Source organism: Ixodes scapularis, unplaced genomic scaffold, assembly GCF_016920785.2.
Source record: "Ixodes scapularis isolate PalLabHiFi unplaced genomic scaffold, ASM1692078v2 ptg000882l_1___fragment_4___debris__unscaffolded, whole genome shotgun sequence".
NCBI classification, from domain to species: domain Eukaryota; kingdom Metazoa; phylum Arthropoda; class Arachnida; order Ixodida; family Ixodidae; genus Ixodes; species Ixodes scapularis.
The window spans coordinates 79,859-102,697 of NW_024610061.1; the positions used below are offsets into that span (position 1 = coordinate 79,859).

At 47.5% G+C, this 22,839-nt stretch overlaps 1 protein-coding gene across 1 annotated transcript in view; it reads right to left on the reverse strand.

Annotated features, from left to right (window-relative positions):
• The window catches only part of LOC121048377, a 75,370-nt gene extending 57,501 nt beyond the window's left edge, over positions 1-17,869 (reverse strand). The window contains exon 1 of the mRNA XM_040504632.1: positions 17,479-17,869. Coding sequence (XP_040360566.1) covers positions 17,479-17,869 — 391 coding nt within the window. The remainder of the gene's footprint in view (positions 1-17,478) is intronic.
• Positions 17,870-22,839: the final 4,970 nt, after the last annotated feature.

Sequence of the window (22,839 nt, forward strand, 5' to 3'; positions counted from 1 at the left end):
TTGAGTAAACACCGATTTAAAATGTTTATTGAATGCGTTTGAAATTATTTTTTCTTCATGGGTTAAGTAACCACCAATTTCGAAAACATCAAAATCCCTAGAATGTGGAGATATTAATCGCCAAAATTTCTCCGGTAAAGTAGATATGAAGTTTGGCAAAGATTTGCCGAAATGCCGACTTTTATCAACTGTAACTTGGGTTTTAAGTTGCAAAGAAATAGCAAGACATTTTTCAGTCAATTCACACGAGTCGGCGCTTGTTTTGCTTTTCTTTTTCAATCGTTTCAATTGTCTTTTCAACTGTAAGGCCTTTCTAGAAATCCAGGGGTTATTTTTATTCTACTTTTTTACAATGACTGGCACAAAACGGTCAATACATTCATTTACAATAATTTTAAACAAATTCCAAAGATCATTTACATCACCGGTACTGTTTAGAAAATCATCTAAATATAAATTAAAGCATGTCTATAATAGAGACATCATCAGCACGAGAAAAATTTGGATAACATTTCGAATTGGTTTTTCTATTTACATTTATTTCTGGGACGTGTCTTTCTAGCGCCAGCGCTCGAAACCCAGAAGAACGTTTCAAAGCAGCAACCTCGTGCTACGAGGGGGCGAGGAGCGAAGGCGGCAAGGTGGGGACTTCGCACCTCGACCATCAGGGAGTAGGGAGCAGGACCGGGGGCGCAAAGATGCGCTCCGATAAGAAATTAAACCTACAAACAGGTCAAAACAAAGCGTTTTTTTTTTTTTTTTTTAGTAAGCTTTGAAGAGCAGTTGTTATGCCTTTCTCAAAAGAGTTTATTTATTGGATTTGATGACGCTCAGTAAGTTTTTACTTAGATGTCTATTTTAATAATTAGAGTGTTAATTCACAAAAAAAGTATACTTACCAAATTCATTGTTGTGGCAATGCGCGACACGTGCCGCGCGCCACTTCTAAGAATAACATGGCGTCTAAACTCTACCTCAGTGGTGCGCTAAATATTTTGCTGCGCTGTGCCGCCATGATCTTCCCAAGGGTCGCACGTGCCTCGTGCATCGACGCGCCATGCGCTACTTTTCAAACATGAAGGGGCTTTAGGTGGAATCGGAGACGAACATCCACGTGCACTTGCGCGTGGACTGACGCGGACCTCCATACCGTCAGGACTGGATTCGGCGCTGTAGACGTTCTGTCTAATGCAAATGAGCAGAGTGGAATGTATTCCCCCTAGTAAAGTATTTGGAGAAAATACCAAATACTTTACTAGGGGGATTACATTCCACTCCGCTCATTTCCATTAGACAGAACGCCTACAGCGCCGAATCCAGTCCTGACGGAGGAAAGGTCCGCGTCAGTCCACGCGCAAGTGCACGTGGATGTTCTCGGCGGCCGCGGTGGTGTCGCCTCCGATTCCAAAAAAAGCCCCTTCATGTTTCAAAAGTAGCGCGAGGTGCGTCGATGCACGAGGCACGTGCAACGTGCAACTTTTGGGAAGGTCATGGCGGCACAGCGCAGCAAAGTATTTGGCGCAGCACTAAGCTAGATTTTAGAAGTCATGTTCTTCTAGAAGTGGCGCGCGGCACGTGTCTCGAGCATTTCCACAACAATAAATTTTATATGTGGGTCATTCAATGTCAAATGTCCTAGACGTTGCGCTCGACCCCTTCCGATTTCTAAAAAACAATTCATGGCTTTCTGCCTCAATGTTCGTAGCCATGCCCTAAAATATTTTTGCCGAAAAAAATGTTTTGATGACGTGAACGCGGTTTTCACTTTTAAAAACAGCTTGAAACTAGGCATCACTCAATAATTTATGCAAAATCAGCTTTCTAGTGAAACACCCAACAATATTTTTTTCTTAAATTTGCACGGCTTTCGTCTTGCAGTGTGGTTGGGCTTGTAAAGTTTTGTTTAATTAAAATGTTTTTTTTTAACTAAAAATTTTTAAAAACTTTTAACATTTTTTGTTATTTTATCAAAAAATATCTAGTTGCTCTTGGGACTTAATATAACTTTTTTACCTGTCAATTAAATATCTCGCAGTAAACGAAAATCCTTAAGTTGCAAAAAAAAGTGTGTTTTGACGCATAAACAGGCGTTCATTTCACCCTGAGGAGGTCCAAGTGAAAATACAAAATATAGTGGGTTTAGAAGAACAATCGATAATCTTATTATTCTGAAAGTTTAAGGGCACAGGGTAAGGTAAAATTGAAAAAAAAAATCGATTATAGTTTTTTTCGCAATTTGAAAAGTTCAGTTCTTTCTGCACAATTTCCATTGTCCCAGTGTTTTTAAAAAAAGCTATATTTCGGGCTGAAATTCACTTCTTTCGAAAGCAAGTAGCAGGTGACCACGCCTCCTTTTGGGGTACACTCCCTGTTTATCGATGAATTCTCCAACAAAACAAAATCAACACATGACCTAAAAGCTTGTCCAGTAACAGATAATCTAAAAAAAATTATTTCGCAACTATTGCATAGCTTTTTTTCAACCAAGACAATCACGAGACGCTGTGCACGTTTTTCCCAGGTGTGTACCGTGTGTACATTCAAGCGTTTGTGTTTTCGTAACGACAAAATGGCGCCATTGGATGCTGTTTCTTTATTCAATGGTGGCAGCATTGCAGAAGCCAATGTTTTGAAGTTTTGTGGATGGAACCCTGTGTGGAAAACCATCAAGTGGCTGAGGGAAGTTGACGTCACTCTAATATACTTTACGGACCAAGCGACATGGCAGGTCACAAAAGAGGCCCAGCAAGCAAGGCAATAAGCCTAAAGGTGAAGAAAGACATGACTTTAGCAATGCCTTTCAAGCTGGCGGCTATTGAAAAAATGACTCTGAGGCTGTTGGTGCCAATAGAAATTCGTTATTCACCCGTTTTTTTTTTACTTTAAACTCAATTATCTCAAAACAGTGTTTTTTAGTACATAGGTACCATTTTTTCCTTAACCTGACATTATAGAGGGTTGATTTTTTATTCCTACCACATGCATGGGTGTTCAAAAATACTGAACTAAAATTAAAAATGTGCACCTAGCAGTTTTTGAGTTACAAAGTTTTTAATAGATGAAATAAACTAAAATTTCAGTACTAAAATAAAAAATATAAAAAAAAAACTTATTTTCAATTGGTTCAAATAATTCTAGTTCAGTGTATAAAACACAATATTTCGAACAAAATGATATATACATGACAGGAATACTCCTAATAGTCACCGAGAAAAATGTTCCTCAACATGGCCTCAAATGCATGGGGAGTATAGGACTTACCCTGTGCCCTTAATCAAAGTAATTTTTGTTTAAAGCGAGAAAACAATTTTTTGAAGTTTAACTTTCGCACCACAACCCGGCGTCGCTTGTTAAACCCCTCTTCGCCGCACAGCACGCCACCGGGGATGATAGCTGACACGATTAGGTCAAAAGAAAGAACGGAGTTTTCTGCCACCGCCAGCTGCCGGGACTTAATAGAACATTTTTCCGGCTGCCCTGCAGGTATATAATCTATAAAAAATGTTTAAAACCACTCAATGAAATATCTCGCAGTAAACAAATATCCTGAAGTTGCACAAAAGTGTGTTTTGACGCATTAACAGGCATTCATTTCACCCTGAGGAGGTCCCAGTGAAAATACAAAATATAGTGGGTTTAGAAGAACAATCGATAATCTTTTTTATTCTGAAAGTTTAATCAAAGCAATTTTTGTTTAAAGCGAGAAAACAATTTTTGAAGTTGAACTCTGGCACCACAATCCGGCGTCGCTTCTAGACGCCTCTTCGCCGCACAGCACGCCACCTGCGACGATAGCTGACACGATTAGGTCCAAAGAAAGAACGGAGTTTTCTTCCACTTCCCCTTGTCCGTCTTTCCGGCTGCAAGAGGAGAAACGGCGGGTATCGTGAAATAATCGTAGGTGCCGCCAGCGCGTAATAATAGCAGGCCCGTAATAATAGCAGGTCCACTAGCAAGACTGCTGGTGGCGCAAAGATGCGCTGCGATAGAGAATTTAAACGTAGACAGTAGAACGGTTTATACCACTGATCTCAATGACAATTGCTGGATCGCGCTTGCCGCTCCCGCAAGTGAAGCCACCGGACGCAACCCCGCTGGGATACGATTTCCCGTTTTGCTAGCCTTTTGCTGCGGTTTTCCAGCGTGCTGTAGACACGTTTTCTACTCGTTCATCGTCATTCGCCGAGGACGTTTTTGAAGACTCTGTGTATTGTTGAGACTTGCCGTTGTGAACACGTGGAAAATTTTACGAAAGTGCAGTGTCGCAGGAAAAAGGCACAACGAGTCGAAAGGAAGGGCTGGCGGCGTGTTCAAAGCTTCCTTGGCACGCCGAAGTGCCGTGTCTCTGTGCCTTCGCGCGCTTGGATACCGACCAAGAACCGACGCCGTGTGAATGTGTTTAGCGAGTACAATGTGCGTGAAGCCGTATCAAAAGGTACAACTCGTCGAAAACGTGTCGCCGGTGTCGCGGCGTGATCAAAGCTTCCTTGGCACGCCGAGTGATGCATCTTTGTGCCTTCGCACGTTTGGATACCGGTCAAGAATTGACGCCGCGCCTTCTAAACGTGTATCGCGCGTAGATGCCTTTAGATCATTTATACATATCGGCCACGGAGTTCTGGATCGTCCAGCTGTTCCGGTGAGTTGCTATCAAAAAAAGGGGGAGATCTGTACGTGTTCTTATGTACTATATTAACCATGGCTATGTCCCAAATCTACTCTAATAGATTCCGTGGGAGCACGAATAGGGCAACATTGTGGAGCCAGGGGGGTTTTCGAAAGCAAAAGTACAAGACGACGAGAATGAAAATCTTTGAAGCGCGGCCGATATGGTCGTGTGCAATCTGTTGATCAATTACAATAAGGCCAGCCGCGCTCAAACGTCAAGTGCAATTAAGTAGGTTGATAATAAGCCAGCACTGATCAGTGATGAGGAGCTGTTGTGCACGGTATTGTGTAAATCGTCTAAGGACGAAAAAAAGACGTACCTTCCCGCCATCTTCCGTCGCTAGTGGACGCCGGATTAAGCTCATTCCTAAACCGCGAGGGGAAAAGACGCTGATCCAGAGGCACGAACAGCTTTACGCACATTGCACTCGCTAAACACATACACATGGCGTCGGCTCTTGGTCGGTATCCAAGCGTGCGAAGGCACAGAGACACGGCACTTCGGCGTGCCAAGGAAGCTTTGAACACGCCGCCAGCCCTTCCTTTCGACGCGTTGTGCCTTTTTCCTGCGACACTGCACTTTCGTAAAATGTTCCACGTGTTCACAACGGCAAGTCTCAACAATACACAGAGTCTTCAAAAAACTTCTTCGGCGAATGACGACGAACGAGTAGAAAACGTGTCTACAGCACATTGGAAAACTGCAGCAAAGGCTAGCAAAAACGGCAAATCGTATCCCAAGCGAGTGAAGTCCGGTGGCTTCACTTGCGCAGCAGCGAACAAGCGGGGAAGCGCGATCCAGCAATTGTCACAGAGATCAGTGGTTTATACCATCATAACAACCATATGTAGCGGCGTTCCAACTTGTTTTTGAGTGGGGAAGCAAACCAGACCCTCTCCCCTCCCCCCCCTCCCCCCCCCCCCCCCCCGCCCCCTTGGTTGCATATTTTTACTAGTGATGGGCCAAACTTTTGCCGAATCGAAGATTTTGCCAAGCTTTTCTAAAAATTTCGCAATGATTCGGCAAAAATACAATGTTACCAGACTTAACATTGATATTTTGATTTTTCTTACGAAAAAAATTGTTTTTTCTTCTTAAAATAAATGCAACACGTAGTGCCTATTAAAACAGTTATGACTAAATAAGGTGATATTCTACAATATAATTTTATCGATGTCGCTTTTGTGTGTTTACTGGCGATTTCAGTGTTTGCTTGCAGAAAATGGCGTGACAACGAGGTTGGGTAGCAGCCGGCGCAGTCACGAATCACGCTACGAGAGTTTTGATTATGAGGCTTCATCAGCGCATGCCTGCAAGTGTGTTTACATTGTTAAAATAAAGTCAATCATTGCGTTCTTACTTTCTCTGGGACTCACTGTTTCGTGCGCGCAAACGAATGCAACGGTTGCTGACCCTTCACCAGAAGAGATAACAATATTATAAATATGCATGTTTTTCACTTTGGGTCACTTGACGTCAGCTTTGCATGAAAGTGCGCGTTCCATATTCGCACCGTGCCGTTTTTAACCTTTAAAATTCCGGTTTCTGGTGCTAGGACACACACGGGCGTTTAGGAAGATGGGGAGAGTGAGGAATGTCAGATGTGCAACGTCGAGCATGATAGTTCTGTGTTTAATTAATACTTTTCATCAGTGTTTACTAACGAGTGCTTGGACTCCGTCCCCACTCTCCCTGAAGAGCTTTACGAGCGCATGCATAGTGTTAACTCCACCGATATTAAAAAATTGATTGATAGACTAAAACTTACTTCGTCCGCTGGAACTGATAACATGAACTCTAAAATAAAAACAAAACAAAAACACCAGTGTTATTTCTAGTGAGTATTTGAAACTCTTCTTTAGCCAGTCCTTATCTTAAAGCTGCCTTCCATCTGACTGGAAGGTGGGAAGGGTAATCCCAGTCTTTAAACAGGGCAGCCGTTCTTCCGCATCTAATTATCGCCCTATTTCTTTGAGCGTATCCTCTACTCCAATATCATGAGGCACCTGTCATCCCATTTTTTTTTTCTTTAAACAGCAGCACGGTTTTCGAAAGGTACTTTCCTGCGAAACACAGCTCTGCGACTTTATCCATCACTTGCACACTAACCTTGAATGTCACGTACAGACTAACGCAATTTTTTTTTAGAACGTTTGAACGTGTTTTCCATCAAAGCCTTCTTTCTAAACTATCATATATTTGCCTCGACCAATAACCGTTTGCATGGATTCGTGACTTTCTTTTTTCCCGTGTACAGCTCACGTCCATTAATGATCATGAATCTTCTGGTGTTCCCCAGGGGTTCGTACTTGGACCCTTACTCTTTTTTAATATTTATTAATGACATTCCCATTGGGATTTCTTCAAAAATACGCTTTTTCGCCGACGGCTGCGTCATCTATAACAAAGTAACTTGTCTGCAAAATAATAACTAGCTTCAGGAAGATCTAGATACAATTAACAATTGGTGCAAAGAGTGGATTATGTCATTAAACAAGTCTAAATGCAAACTAATTCACTTCACAAAGAAAAAAATCACCCTGTCATTCAATTACTTCTTGGAGTCCGATCTGATTGAGACCGCTACTGAGTATAAATACTTTGGTGTATGACTAACAACTGACCTTTCCTGGAATAACCACATTAAAGCCACTACTTCCGATTCATCTAGAACTCTTGGACTAATCAGACGTAACTTAAGAAGCGCTCCACCCTTTGTCCGTAAGCTAACCTTTGACACGTTCGTCATACCAAAATTAGAATATGCTTCAACCATCCGGAATCCCCAACAACTGTACCTCATCGATACCCTAAAAGCAGTTCAGAACGGAGCCTGCTAGCTTCATTTCATCCACTTTAGACTTTTCTTTCAGTGTCTCAGCGCTAAAAACTCAACTAACCATGTCCTCTCTGCAGCTTCGCAGGAAAGTCTCTCAGCTGTGTCTTATTCATAAGCTCTACTACCACATTCCCGACCTCAAAACCACTTTGATAATACCCCCCGACCGAACACCTTCTCGCCTCAACAACGTCTGCACCATCAAACGCATTTCTGGCTCTACTAACGCTTTCAATCGGTCATTTATTCCTCAAGCCATCAGCGACTGGAACAGTCACCCATCCTCCATCGTCATCACCTTGGACCTGCTGATTTCTCCTCTGCAGTAAAGCTACACCTTTCTTGGCCCATGTGATGGTGTGCGGGGATAGGCAGATAGGTGAAACCCCTTACGGCAGAGCGCCTGCCAGCCAGACTTGTACGTAGTTTAACTACTTCACTCAAGTTACTGTAATTTAACTACTTTTCTCGTTAGTTTAGTAACATTCAATTACATTTCCATTCTGGTAATTAGTAGTTTACTTTAATGATAATGTAATGAGTGCGAAGGTGGGCTGGTGGATGTTAACCATTTTGTTCTTAGCCCGAGACTGAGGTAGGAAAAAGGGAAAGTTTCAAAGTAGAAGAAAAATGAACAGTCGAGGACACGTCTCTACACTCTAAAACCGGTCCCTCATAAAAAACGCTGTCCCTCTGATTTTAGAGGGGACAACAATGCTTTCAGGGGGACAGCCCTTTTTAAGAGGGAAATTGAAAAATAAAATAGCAACATCTAGAGGGACACCAACATATTAAGAGAGACCAAGGAAACCGTTTCGTTAGTCCCTCTGAACAGGAAAGACAGACAAAAATATTCACGCGTGTCCCTTCATATTAAGAGGGGACCGGTCCCTCTTAGCTGGACCAATGTAGTGCGGTCAGGAGGAGGGGGGCAGGCGCACTAATCCACGGCAAAGAGTTCAGACGGTGCTAAGGCTTCGCGCCAGTTCACGGAGAGCTGGAAACGGTCGTTGCCGGAGAGTTGCAAGCGTCATGCTGCTCGTTTGACTTCCTTCGGGTGAGTAATCCTGTCATATTGGCGCTTTTGTTTTGGGTGCATTGCGGGTGGGAATAACGAGCCATCAATATTTTCACGCTGGCTGTGAGATGCACGAGCTTTGCATGTAGAGTGAGAGTGTTCAGCTGTAGTCCGCGGACGCGGTCGCTTCCTGGATCTGCTCGTTCAGCTAGGACAAAGCGTCGCTAATCGTTGGCCCTGCCGTGAGCCGCAGGGCTGTCTTTCGCACAAAACACTTTTAGCGGGTTAGGGTGTCCCAATATCAGACCATTTTCTGTCCGACGCTTTTGTCTACTTTTCAATTTCGAACGCGCGATCGTTCTTCTCCCAGCTCGAGCTGCTAACTTTGGCAGTGCTACGCCGGCATTTTATTACCGGCAATTTCCTGGTATTTTATTCGTGAGCGTACACTGTCGGCATCGAGTACTAGAAAGGATGGCATCACCCTCCCTATGGCAAAGCCAACATAAAGGCACCCTAGCTGGGGCAGTCAGTGTTTGTAAGCTTGGCTCGCCGATTTCTTTCTCGGTGTGCACTCTAAATGCTTGAGGTTGACCGCCCGAGAGCGTTGATTGACAGAAACAATGTTGGCGATTTTGCGTTTGTTTGCCTTCACAATTCATTACAGCAATTTACACTGCAACGTTATGTTGTAGACATCGTTAGCGTTGCAGTGATTATGAACATTTTTTTCTCAAGTGGGCGGCGAGTAAAAACCCATAATGTGTGTGTATGTTTGTGAAAAGGGCAGGGCGATTGGACGAGCACAAACAAAAAGAAGAAACAAAGGATTTTTTTTCTTCGCGTGTTCGCGTTGCGTCGGCGTCGCGGCGTCTGGGGGAAGGGTGTAGCGGCGGCCAGGGAGTACATTTTTTTTTTTTTTTGTATTTCTTTGGCGTACTGTTTTGTTCGTTATATTTTGACGGTCGTGCCGGCACAGCTACCGGCTTTTTTTTTTTTTATTTGGCGCCGACCATGTTTTTATTTTTGGAGATTTTATTTATGATGTTTATTATGCTCTTTGTTTTCTGTAGCTGGCTGCATATTTTTTTTTCTGTGTCGTGCATCCGCGAAAAATATATCAACAGAAGTTTGCTTTTTTTTTTTTTCTTTCTTATGCGCTTTAGGGCTAGTGCGTTGACTGTGGGCGTTAAATGACTGACCGTTATTAACAATCTTGTTTTCAGAGTGAGGCAATGGCAACGAACGTTGACATGAAGGGAATCAGGCGGGGGTTCCGCTCGGATTGCTCGTGTAAAGAGCTCTACCGGGACCCTCTGGACGGTGGAACGCACCACCCTGAGTGGTGAGCCTACTGGGGCCACTCGCGCACGGCCCACAATGAACTCGGTAATTATGAACTTTTTGTATTCCGGTATGTAGGTAGGCTCTATTTACGTCCTGTTGGCATTCGCACTGCTTCTGAAAAAAAAAAAAAAAAAAAAAAATGAATGGCTTGCGGCGAAATATTTACAGAAATGTAATTTTTTATTTGATTACGTTGCTTTCTAAAACATGCGCTAGATCACTTCTGCAGCTTCGAGCCGCAAATGCAATCCATGCTTTCCAAAGCACATGGGGCTTCTAAAGTTCATCTACTACTAAATGTGTTTTCGTTTTGTCTTGGTAATACAGAAACAATTGATTCTCGTAAATTAATTAAAACTGCAGTCTATTCTCGTACCAAAAATTAATAGTAGCAGAAGTTGCGTCATAAGCTAATGTCACTCGCTATTTCATCGCATACAGATTGGGTTCCGAATCTTTGAACTGTTTGCACTTTATTTTCGCATTTGTTTCCTATCGCCTGCTTGATAACAGGTGAAAGCGCTTCATTACCTTTATTCTAATTCCCACCCTCTGTATCTAAAGGAAAACAATATTGTCTTTCATTCAGCTAAAGGTGGATGCACAACTTCGGTTCCATAACACGATCGTCACCATGCTAGGAAACCTGGAGGTTAAAAGGCGCCTTCTGCGGAGACAACCCAACAACATTCTTGAACATTAAGACCATCCTCCGGTCTCGATTGGCCAGAAGTTCTATCATCACCTATGGTATGTGAAAAAGCGAATGCAAAAATAGAAATCTAAGTTTGACGCTGACGCAATTTCTTTTTTTTGAAGAATTGCTGCTTGCAGGACGATTTTACCCCTGACGAAAAAGTTCCAAGACCCAAGACTTTCTTCGGTTCGGAGAAAGGGATCGTTTCTGGGAACTGGTCAGTGAAACTCACCGCTAGCACGATTATGGAGGGGGCACTAGTCATGTGCTTATGGGTGTATTACATAACGGGACTTTCCTACCCCGTGGCATGTGGACAAACCCTTGGACTCCTCTAGGGTCTGCTCGTTGAAAATAAAGTGTTTCGATTCAGTTTATGTCGGAGAAGCTCATAAAATCGCTTATGGCCGTTCAAAAACAACAGAAATTCTGAGCTTCTGCTGATGGCAAGAGACGCCGAATAATTAGTTTTTAATGCTATGAAGTAGGTAACTACGCTCTAAAAAAAAGCACAGGAATCTACTTTCCCGAGCCAGCACTTGGAAAGTCAATCACCGTAACTCACGGAAGCAGCTCAGCGAATCACGATGCCGAAACATAAGATTAGACCAAAAAAGCCAGTCCGAGTTGTGACATTAACCAATGCAAAACATCACGCTTGTTGTGCTTAATGTCGCAACTCATTTTTTTGGTATAATCATATGTTTCGGCATCTACATTCGCTGAGCTGCCTCCGAGAGTTATGGTGATTGTCTTTGCAAGTGTTGTGCGGGAAAGTAGACGCACGGGCTTTCTTTTTTTAGAATGCACTTTTCTTTTTGTGTTATCCGCTAAAAAAAGTTTTTTTTTTCCAGCACGATTGTATTGTTGTTGTTTATGATAGGCAAAATGAGTCACTCTGCAGCACGAAATTTTTTGTGTGATAGCTTCCAAGAAACGTCGATTTCTGGCGTCGTTCTAAGTCTTTTTTTATTCGTAAAAGCTACCAGAACATCGTTATAGAATTATTATTTTGATGAAGACATATCAAAATATTTTCTTGTGTCATGGCAAATAAAACAGTGTTTACTCTTAAAGATTGTTACTGTTTTCTTTAACACATTGATTCCGTTTATCAAACAAGATATACAGATCAAATTTCAATTCTGCTACGCAGCACAAAATAACTTTGGTTAAACCATATCAGCAAAAGTGCGAGAAGTGCAGTGCAGCTTGTCAGCTTACACTCAAAACACGAAGGAGGAGAAATTCTACGATACAATAACAGAGGTAACTTAAAGCCGGGGTCACGCTGCTTATACATTATACAAAATGCATTCTGCAGACATGTTCCAATGCGAGTCACCGCGACATCCGTGCTTTGTATGCCACGTGACAAAGTAACCTCTTGATTGGTTGCCTCGTGGCGTACGAAGCACGGATATCGAGGCGACTCGTTTCGGAACATGTTTGCAGAATGTATTTTGTATGAAGTATAAGCAGCGTGACCCCGACTTAAGGGGGACTATGCCCCTGCATTTTAAGCGGGCCACCGTCCCTCCGAATTTAAGGAAGAAAATATCTAAAAACTGTCCCTCTTAATTAAGGACTCTGACCTCAAATTTAAGGGAGACGCCGCCTCGCTTACTTTAAGGGGGGTGGTGTCTCACTTAATTAAGAGGGAGCATCTCCATGTAATATTAAGAGGTCTGTCGCCCCCCTTAAAGTTAAGTGGGAAAAAATCGAAGAAATGTCCCTCTTACTAAGTGGGACCGGGCTTAGAGTGTAACACAGCTAAAGAGAAGTTTATTTTGTCACCCTCTTATATATTCACTCCACGAACTTCAGCAAAGAACCTAAGGGTTGTAAAAGAAACAATAAGAATGAAATCAATGGGCAACTGCATTAGTCAAGTCTCGTTACAGCTTAGCAGCAGTGCAAAAACCTTCTTGCGGATTTGAGAGTTTTGTAAAGTGGTTGTTAAATGTGAAAGGGTGTAAGTGGTTTCCTCCTTCGTGTCTTCGGGTGGGGATCAGGTGGATTGGTATCTTTTGTTGCCGGGATGCTTTGGGATTGTGGGCCGGAGAGTAGTGGGGGAGGGTGTGCTATGTACGCGAAGGTTCAGTCAATTGTCTTCCGGGAGAGGGGAGCTAGCGTTTGTTGCTTTGTGGAAAACGTCAAGGATGTTCAAGGTCGTTTGACAATTGTGATGGAAAGAGATGACACTTTTGTCATCTTTTGGCTTTGGAGGTCGAGAAGGTCGAGAAGGTTCTGTGGTGAAGTTCGTGGAGCCAAATAAACTTCTCTTTAGCTCTGTTAGAGACCTGTCCTCGACTGTTCATTTTTATTCTACTTTGAAACTTTTCTCTTTTCCTGCCTCAGTCTCGGGCTAAGAACAATATAGTTTACTTTAACCACTTTCCCGAATAACTTTCACTCAAATTACAAATTACTTTCTAAATTTAGTGGTTGTTCTGCCTATCAACAGAGGAAAGATGTTGGAAGATCAGCTGATATTTGCACAGGGGGAAGCATGGTGGCGTAGAAAAAGGGGGGGGGGGGGGGGGGAGGAAGAAAGTGATTTGGATATTCCAAAAAAAAATTTAACGAGCCCTCCACTGCAACCAAAACCGCTACGGGGCGCGGGGAGCGAACAGACACGACGCAAGAGAGGCCGAATAACTGTGGGATTAGCTCCGAATACTGGCGTTTCTTTGTATCCCGGAGCTTAAGGAGACTTGACGCATTTGAAGAAAGCGCTTGCCCCCGCTTCCCCCCAATTTAGGGATTCTTGCCAACTGCAGGAGGTATACACACTGTATCCTCACTTAAAAAAGGTAACAAAGTACAACACCCGCTCTGAAGTTAATCTGGTGCTCCTGTATAGCTTGTGCTGTCTTTCGAGACGTCATCTGGTCATTTTTCTGAGTGAAGAAATGCCGGCTATAAGACCAATACAAATAAGTGCCTTGTAAGTTGATTGCGTTAAATGGTTCGTCAGCGAGAATAAAGCAATTACTCTATGGCGCATTAATCGCCGCCATCCCCCCCCCCCCCCCGGCCAAAAAAAAAAAGGAAAAAGCTGATGCGCCTCCAATTTTGCCGCCCTTCCCGAAAAAAAACTGATGCACCACCGATTTCCCCTAAAGCAATGCTAACCGCCCCCCCAAAAAAAAAAAAAAAAAAAAAAAAAAAAAGTTGTATAGGGAATGAAAGGGCATTCTGAAAGAGTGTGTTAAAAAGTACTTCTACTTTACTTCGGAAGTTCATTGTATTTATAGCATGTTCCTTAAAGTGCATTGCACCCGGTGTACCTACTGCTTTACTTGAAGTACATAACTTCTCATTTTCTTTGAAATTCCAAGTAGTTTTTAGACGTACATTACACAACACTGTAAGCAATCAAACACTGACTGAAAAATCAAGCTCAGGCAGTGCTAAACCAGCTATTAAAACATTTCTGTGAAAACACAAGCCGCCTTATATTCGGCTCGCAGAATTTCGCTCACGCATCAAAACCTATGTAAGTACTTCCTTGTTAGCAAAAAAAAAGTCAAAAGTAATTTGCTACTTTTTTACGGTAATTAGTAATTTACTGAATCACTTTCCATTTGAGTAATTTCTATTCTACTTACATTACTTTTAAGGCTAATACTCAGTAACTTAATTTAATTACTTTTTCTGAGTAGCTTGTACATGTATGCTGCCAGCCCGCCACCACATATGAAAAAACAAAACAGACAAGTAAATGTACAGAATATACACACTACAGAAAGTATGTAAAATGTAAAGAAACGAAGGGAGAAAACATGTATCACAATATGACGAGGATGCCAGATGCATCCCATACATACTGGCAAGCTCTCGTGACTCTGCCCCATTTGTCGGCAGTGGGCTGCGCACAGTGATCGTAATTGCCAGTTGTCAGTAAATGTTTTAACTACCTCATTGCATCAATGGAGAGGTCAAATGAAAATCACGTTACCCAGAATGCATCGCATCATTTGTCGCTTGCGCAGTGGACTGTGTAAATTACTGATCGATCTTCTGTTCTTGAGGCAGAAAATATTGAAGAGAACCACACTCGCAAAAGCTCACAAACCCACAGTTACCGTGTAGCCTACTCCAGACGTCGCTATAACCGATGATTGTACTAAACTGTGCAATGGTAACCGCGCGACTGCGCGGCGTCCATTTGCGATCCATGGCCCTGTCGCGTTCGTGCGCGTGCGCAGACATTTGCTATATCGGGATGTGCGGAACTTTGCCGAATTTGAAGTTCGGCAGATTCGGTCCATCACTAACTTTTACGGCGTGTGTGCGTGTAGGCGTTGTAAAAGAGTGTGGGGGGAGGGGAGAAGAGGGCCAGTTGTGTTTGCGCACCGGGCGCCTTGGTCACTGGCTCCTTTTACGGCGCAGGCGATAGACCCCCTAGCAACGACGCTCACGCCGGATTGAAGGTAAACGTTCGGCAGCCCTCCGCCGCCACCCTCACGCCGGATGGGCTGCTCGGCAATGCGCGTGAACAATTTTGGACTCGGACGACGCGTGTATCACTCGAAGCGCATTAATACCCACCCCCGCGGCTGCGTTCACGCCGCTTCGCGGCGACAGTGTGCGGCTGCTAATTACAAATCTATCAACCCATTTAGCCGGGGGGGGGGGGGGGGGGGGGGGGGCTAAATGGGTTGATGGCCAGTCGGCAACCCAAGCCCCGCTGTCCCCATGCACTTCCGTAAATAGAGTCCCATACGATTCAGTTTAGCGATGTTTTGTCAACAGCATTCTTTGTTTTGTTTTGTTTTAGTGTTAATGGTAAAAAATAAATGTCGTAAATGTCGTAAATATCGCCGAATGCCTCGATAAAACAAAATTTTCGAGGAAAAAAAATAAAAATAAGTAAGCCCAAGACATCTCACCACTAAGTTACGCTGCCTCTTCGGAAACTCGCATTGTATCCGCTGCCTATGTTGACGGCGGCAGCGCCTATCTCGAAGCAAGCAAGCAAAACTATATTTTGTGTAAGGGCCTACATCCTGGTCCGGACGGCCCGTCCGGCCCACGTCTCGCGGATGGATTCCGCAAAGGGACCGTGGAGCCTTGTCCGTGGAGCAAGGCTCCACGAACCAGCCAATCCGGCGTGAGCGCCGTTGCTAGGGTTTGTATCGCTCGCGCGTTAAAAATATGCCCGCGCGGGTCGGGGGCCAGCGCTCTTTGTGCTGTTTGGCTTTGCTGAAGAAGAGGAGAACGACGAGGGTTTTTGGGATATATAGACGCTTTGCAGCAGCTGTGTGTGGGCGCCGCCATAACTGACCTTCAGTTTTTGTTCCCCCTTATTGCGTTTACTTCACGTCATTATTACCATAGCAGGCCAGGTTATTGCTATATTAGGTTTTATTCTGTCTTGCTCGCCAGCATTGGCCTTTGTGGAGGCTCGTCAAAACCAATTTCAGTGGCTCGGTATCTCGGTAAAACAAGAGAAGGTCAGCAATGGCGGCTGTAGTCTGGCGCGTGTGTAAAGCGTCCATAGAATAAACATGGCGTCTAGACACGAGGCTACCGGGAGCGCTCTGTGTCATTAACAGCCAACAACACATGGTGTCAGAAGTTCAAGGACCCAGGACCCGAGAGGAACGGTGAGCAATGGCAAACGCCAACTCATTCCAGTGCCAACCTCCCGCGGAATTCGATTTCGCCAGCCCCGATGAATGGCCTCATTGGAAGCGGCGATTCGAACGTTTCCGCGTCATCAGTGGACTATCAGAAAAACCTGAGCCTGAGCAGGTCAACGGTCTTATCTATTTTATGGGCGACAAAGCAGACGATATCCTTCTCTCGTTGAACCTTCCTCCAGCAAAGATGGAGAAGTACGAAGAAGTCCTTTCAGCTTTCGAGCGACACTTCGTAGTCCGACGAAACGTCATCTACGAGAGAGCGAAGTTCCACAAAAGAAGTCAGCGGGAAGGCGAGTGCGTGGAAGAATTTATAACAGAACTTCATAGCCTCGCCAAGACTTGCGACTTCAGCGTCCTACACGAGGAGATGATTCGAGATCGCATTGTCGTCGGGGTCCTCAACCAAAAACTGTCGGAGAAAATGCAACTTGTGGAGGTCTCAAAGGGGTGCGAGGCGTCCGGATAGGAGGCCGACCGCGAAACCACCACCCCGCAGCGGATCAGAGTCACCGCTACGACGGGTTCGACTGCTGGCTGCACCCGCTAGCCGGGACTCACGAAGGGAGTACACGGACACACAGAATAGAGGGACACCCGGGGTTTATTTGTCCGGATAAATACAAAGATATAAAGACTAGTAACGGCAAGGGGGAGGGTGTCCTTACCTTGCCGCACTTTCCCGAGAGCCTGGACGGAGGTGGGGCAGCAGAGTCCGTGGCCGCACGTCCGAACAGTTTCAAGTCCCGCAGAACAGTCCCTTCCCCGAGCGGCCAGAGGACACGCTCTCTCTCCCTTTCTCTCCCTGGCGGCTCCAGCCTCCTCCCCGGAGTGCCGGGCGAGCCCGCCAAAGGGAAGTTCCCTTCGTCCCCCCCAGCGGGAGGGACGCGGACGGAGGAGTGGCGAGAGTAGACAACCAAGATGGCTGCCTCTCCTTGCCACGATAAGGTACGCTCCGGTCGGAAGCCAAGTGGCTTCCGACGTCGTGCCCGCGGCCAGAAGGCCGGATCAGGGAAAGGGAGCCAGAGGCTCCCACATTCCCCCCTCCTTAAAACTGTTGGCACCCCTTTAGGAAAGGAAAGGGTTGCCGGCTCTCATACCCCCAAAATGTACGAAACAAAAGCAAAAACACACACAAAAAAATACATTCAAAAAGATAAACAATTGCCAACCCCGCCGTCCCTCAGAGTTCCCGTACGCCGCCTCCCGCCTAAAACAACATCAGTTCGTCACCCGACGGGAGGTCGGCGTACTCACCGCCGTCGCCGCAGCCGAGGTCCCCGCCGGTCGGTGTGGACGTCCCCGTTGACGCGGACGTTCCTGCCGACGAGGCGTCCCCGGTCTCTGCCGGCACCGCCGACGTCACCGGGAGCTGCAGCAGGCTCCCCTCCAGCACGGCCGCCGCGAACCCTGGCCTCTGGGTCATGTAGGCCAGCACCGCCTCCACGGCGCCGGGCTGGTCGAGGGCGGCGTGTAGGTCGGTCGGGGTGGGGTCGGCGCTCGGCGTGGTTCCCCGGACCCGGTCGCGGTGGTAGCGGCACGCCTCATGCACCTCGTGGAGGCGCAGCGTGCCGCAAACGCCGCAGTACACGGCACCGGGATCCGGGGCAAAACAGGCGCCCTGGGCCTCCCGGTCCTCCTCGTCCATTCTGCGGCCCAAAAATACCGGCAGCACCGTCCTTGAAGGTGCCCCTGGCCGCGGGCGCCGCTGCTGCGACCACTTGTGCCAAGAGACATAACAGCGAGGCGGCTCCGTGCCTTTCTGAGAAGTCCACGTCGCGACGTGGCGCACCGACCTTCGCCCGCCGCCACCGGTGGTAGGCGCCCCGGCCGCCGATCCCGGAGCTGCGTCGTCCACGGCCGCCGCAGCTGCCGCCGATGGAGCCCCGAGGTGACCCGCCGGTCCGGTCTGCCCGCGAGCCCGGTGCTGGTGGCACCCATGACGGCCGCAGTCGACCGAAGGGTGGCGGCGGCCCGGGCAGGCCCCGAGAACGGCGTCGCTCCTGGCCGTCGCGGCCGCAGCCGCGGATGGAGCCCCGAGGGAACCCGCCGGTCCGGTCAGGCCGTGAGCCCGGTGCTGGTGGCCCCCATGACCGCCGCAGTCAACCGGAGGGTGGCGGCGGCCCGGGCAGGCCCCGTCTCGTCGCGCCCTTGGCAATGCATCCCCCTCAAGAGCCGCTCGTCCTGGCGGCCCGCGGACCCGGTCCCGGTGGCCCTCATAGCCACCGCATTCAACCGACAGGTGGTGTTGGCCCGGGCAGGTCCCGAATCGCCGTTGCGGCCCGCGGCCGGAAAAACGCCTTCGCCTCGCGGTTCTCCTTGGTCCCCGTTCGGGAAAACACGTTTCCCGGGAAGGGCCGCTCTCAGAGGCTCGGGGCTGGGTGCCGGGCTGCTGCTCGCTCATCTTGGAAGAGAAAGACTGAGAACCCAGCGGGTCCTCTGTCATTTCTTGTGCTCGATAGCCCCGGGCACCCCACCTCCTCTCCCCCCCAAAGGTCGGGGACGCAACAGTTCTGGCCCACTTCCTCTCTTTTCCCCAATCTCCCCCGCAAGACGTTTGGGGGGGGGGGGGGGGGGGGGGGGGGTGAAGGAACCGACTTCAGAGGCGGACATCGGGGCATCTTCCTACGTGTTGCGCTGAAAGCACTTACCCCCTGTCCCCCTTCTTCCTCCCGCGTGGTGAAAGTGGGGCGCGAAACCGCGCGGCGGCGAAGAAACAGGCATAGAGAAGCCGGTGGGGCATCCTCTGGCTGATTTTCGCAACTTGGCCGCGGGCGCTTCTTCCCGGCCCGTGGATAGGGGAAACCGGGTGGACCGCGCCTCTGTTCTCGGTCGAAAACGCTGTCAACAAAGGAAAAGCAATCGCTTGCCGAGAACGTGGTTCGCCGTCGGATCCCCAGTGCCCCCACCTCCGTCCAGGCTCTCGGGAAAGTGCGGCAAGGTAAGGACACCCTCCCCCTTGCCGTTACTAGTCTTTATATCTTTGTATTTATCCGGACAAATAAACCCCGGGTGTCCCTCTATTCTGTGTGTCCGTGTACTCCCTTCGTGAGTCCCGGCTAGCGGGTGCAGCCAGCAGTCGAACCCGTCGTAGCGGTGACTCTGATCCGCTGCGGGGTGGTGGTTTCGCGGTCGGCCTCCTATCCGGACGCCTCGCACCCCTTTGAGACCTCCACATTCTGGCGCCCAACGTGGGGCAGCAGAGTCCGTGGCCGCACGTCCGAACAGTTTCAAGTCCCGCAGAACAGTCCCTTCCCCGAGCGGCCAGAGGACACGCTCTCTCTCCCTTTCTCTCCCTGGCGGCTCCAGCCTCCTCCCCGGAGGGCCGGGCGAGCCCGCCAAAGGGAAGTTCCCTTCGTCCCCCCCAGCGGGAGGGACGCGGACGGAGGAGTGGCGAGAGTAGACAACCAAGATGGCTGCCTCTCCTTGCCACGATAAGGTACGCTCCGGTCGGAAGCCAAGTGGCTTCCGACGTCGTGCCCGCGGCCAGAAGGCCGGATCAGGGAAAGGGAGCCAGAGGCTCCCACAAACTAGATCCGGAATTGACACTCGAGAAGGCTACAAATCTGGCTCGACAGTCTGAAGCTGTCAAGAAACAGCAAGTTGCGCTCCACAAGTCCCCAGAAGAAAACGTTGACAGAATCTTCAGAAAAGAAGCAAGTCAACAGGGAGGAAAGGAAAGAAATGGAGAAAAGAAAACTTCTCGATCGAGTTTACCAACATCCGAGAAAGTCTGTTCAAGATGTGGCAATGAACGACATAAAACGAACAAGTGCCCTGCGATAAAAGCAACATGCAACAAATGCAGAAGACAGGGGCACTACGCACGGGTTTGCAGAAGCTCTACCACCCTGAGGGAGGTAACAACGTGTGAGACGGCATTTCTTGGCACCGTGTTCACGTCAGAGGGACAGCGATGGATAGTCAAGGTTGACGTCCGAGAAGTCTCCATAACATTCAAAGTCGACACGGGGGCCGACGTCACCGTTATTCCTGAGAAGATGTACAAAGAACTCTTCAATGATGTCTCTCTACAGAATCCCAAGAAAGTCCTCAAGGGTCCAAGTAAGAAATCCTTGACAGTTCTTGGTGTCATGAACAAGACCCTTTACTACAGGGGCAAAACATTCATGACCGACATCTACATCGTAGAAGACCTGGAACAGCCACTTCTCTCAAGAGATGCAAGTGAACGATTAGGCATCGTACAGCGCCTTGATCAAGTTGGGGCCGTGCGAAGCTGCACAGTCGACCCAAAAAGAGAATACCCGAAGTTATTTTCTGGGTTGGGTCACGTCAAGATTCCGTACAAGATCAAACTGAGACCTGACGCTGTACCTTTCGCAATGATGACACCTCGAAGAGTGGCCATTCCTCTTCTCGGCAAGACCAAGACGAAGCTCGAAGAAATGGTAAAGATGGGAATAATCGAGCCAATCGAGGAGCCAACTGAATGGTGCTCTGGAATGGTGATCGTGAGAAAACCCAACGGAGAGGTCCGAATTTGCGTAGATCTAACGGACCTCAACAAGTTCGTCGAAAGAGAAGTTCACCCACTACCTGTAGGAGAACACGTTTTCGGGCAGCTCACCGGAGCACGCTATTTTTCAAAGATCGACGCCAATTCTGGGTTTTGGCAATTTGAGCTTGCTGAGGAGTCCCAAGCTCTAACGACTTTCATCACACCCTTCGGAAGGTTCAAATTCAAGAGACTACCGTTTGGAATATCATCGGCTCCAGAATTTTTCCAAAAGAAGATGTCGCAGTTTCTGAACGGTCTCGAAGGTGTTGTATGCAACATGGACGACGTTCTCATTTATGCCAGCTCCCAACAAGAGCATGATGACAGACTCCGCCTGGTTCTGGAACGTCTCCAGGCGAAAGGAATGACTTTGAATCCGGACAAGTGCGAATTTAACGTACAAAGAGTGAAGTTCCCGGGTCACATCATCGACCGCGAAGGAATTCGCCCAGACAGCGCCAAAATCGAGGCTATCGTTGACATGAAGCCTCCCTCAAGCGTTCATGAACTAAGAAGTTTTCTGGGCATGGTCAATTATTTGACAAAGTTCATACCGAACATGTCACATATCGCCTACCCACTCAATTCTCTTCTGAGCTCAAAGAACCAATGGGTTTGGGCTACGGAACAGCAGAGAAGCTTCGATCCGCTCAAGCACGCACTCACCACGAGTCCTGTACTGACGCTGTTCGACCCAAAAAAGAAGACAGTGATTTCAGCCGATGCTTCATCATATGGCTTGGGGGCTGTGCTTCGGCAGATTCAAAAAGACGGGTCCTACAAACCTGTGGCGTACGCTTCACGGACACTCACAGAGACGGAAGAAAGGTACGCACAGGTGGAGAAGGAAGGCCTAGCGGTAGTTTGGGCATGTGAAAGGTTTCAAGATTTAATCACGGGCCTTCACATTGAAATTGAAACCGACCACAAGCCGCTTGTGCCAATCTTCATGTCTAAAAATCTAGCTGACATCACACCTAGACTTCAAAGAATGAAGATGAGAATGACGAGATTCTCCTATGTGATGAAACACATTCCAGGAAAGTCTTTAATTGCGGCGGACACATTGTCCCGACAGCCTCTAAGCGAAACTGGTGACAGAGATCTGGAGCAAGAGGTGGCTGCTTATGTCAAGGGGGTGACAGCTGACCTTCCCGCGACAGAAAAGAGGCTACAAGAAATCAAAGATAAGCAGGCCAGGGACTCAACATGCAAACAGTTGGCATGGTACAGCGAAAAAGGGTGGCCCATCCGAAAAGAAGTCCCTAACAGCTGCAAAGAGTATTGGCAACATCGATCAGAGATCGCCGTTCAAGATGGACTGCTCATGAGAGGATCAAGACTCATCATACCGCTGTCCATGCGTCCTGATATTCTGCTGAAGATCCACCAGGGTCATCAAGGAATCACCAAGTGCAGAGCTCGAGCCAAAGACTCTGTATGGTGGCCAGGACTTTCAACAGCCATCGAAAGTATGGTACGAAGATGTCCAGAATGCATCAAAGAAGCGTCCAACCGCCATGAACCTTTGATGCCATCCAACTTTCCAGAGCGTCCATGGCAGAAAGTAGCAATGGATCTGTTCTACCTGTCAGGAAAGAACTATCTTCTAGTAACTGACTATTACTCGAGATATCCAGAAATTGCTCTTCTGAATACTATTAGCATCTTCGATCAACTCGCACCGGAATCGCCCTGAAACCAGCACAGTGCACAGCGCTCCTCGGTCGTGCAGCGCGATGTCGGTGCAACATCGAGGACAAACTGCGCCGCGCCAGTGCACCGCGGCGAGCTCCACCTTGCGTCACTTCGCGTTTTGTTCGTTTTTTCTTGCGTAGGTCAGCGCACGGTGCCCGTCTGCTGTCAATTTCTTCTATTTTTTTACTCGCGGATTTGACGGTCCCACAGAAATAAACATCATGGACGTGATTGTCGATGGGGTCACGAAGCGGGTGACAATTCCACATGTATATGTTGGCCATCATTATTGGTTCAAGAAAACGAAACACCAGATAATAGCCGTACCTCGCTGTCATCGAAACGCTTCGCGCCGCTTTCCACGAAGTTCGTTCTTTTTGGGCGCTCCTTGCCACCGC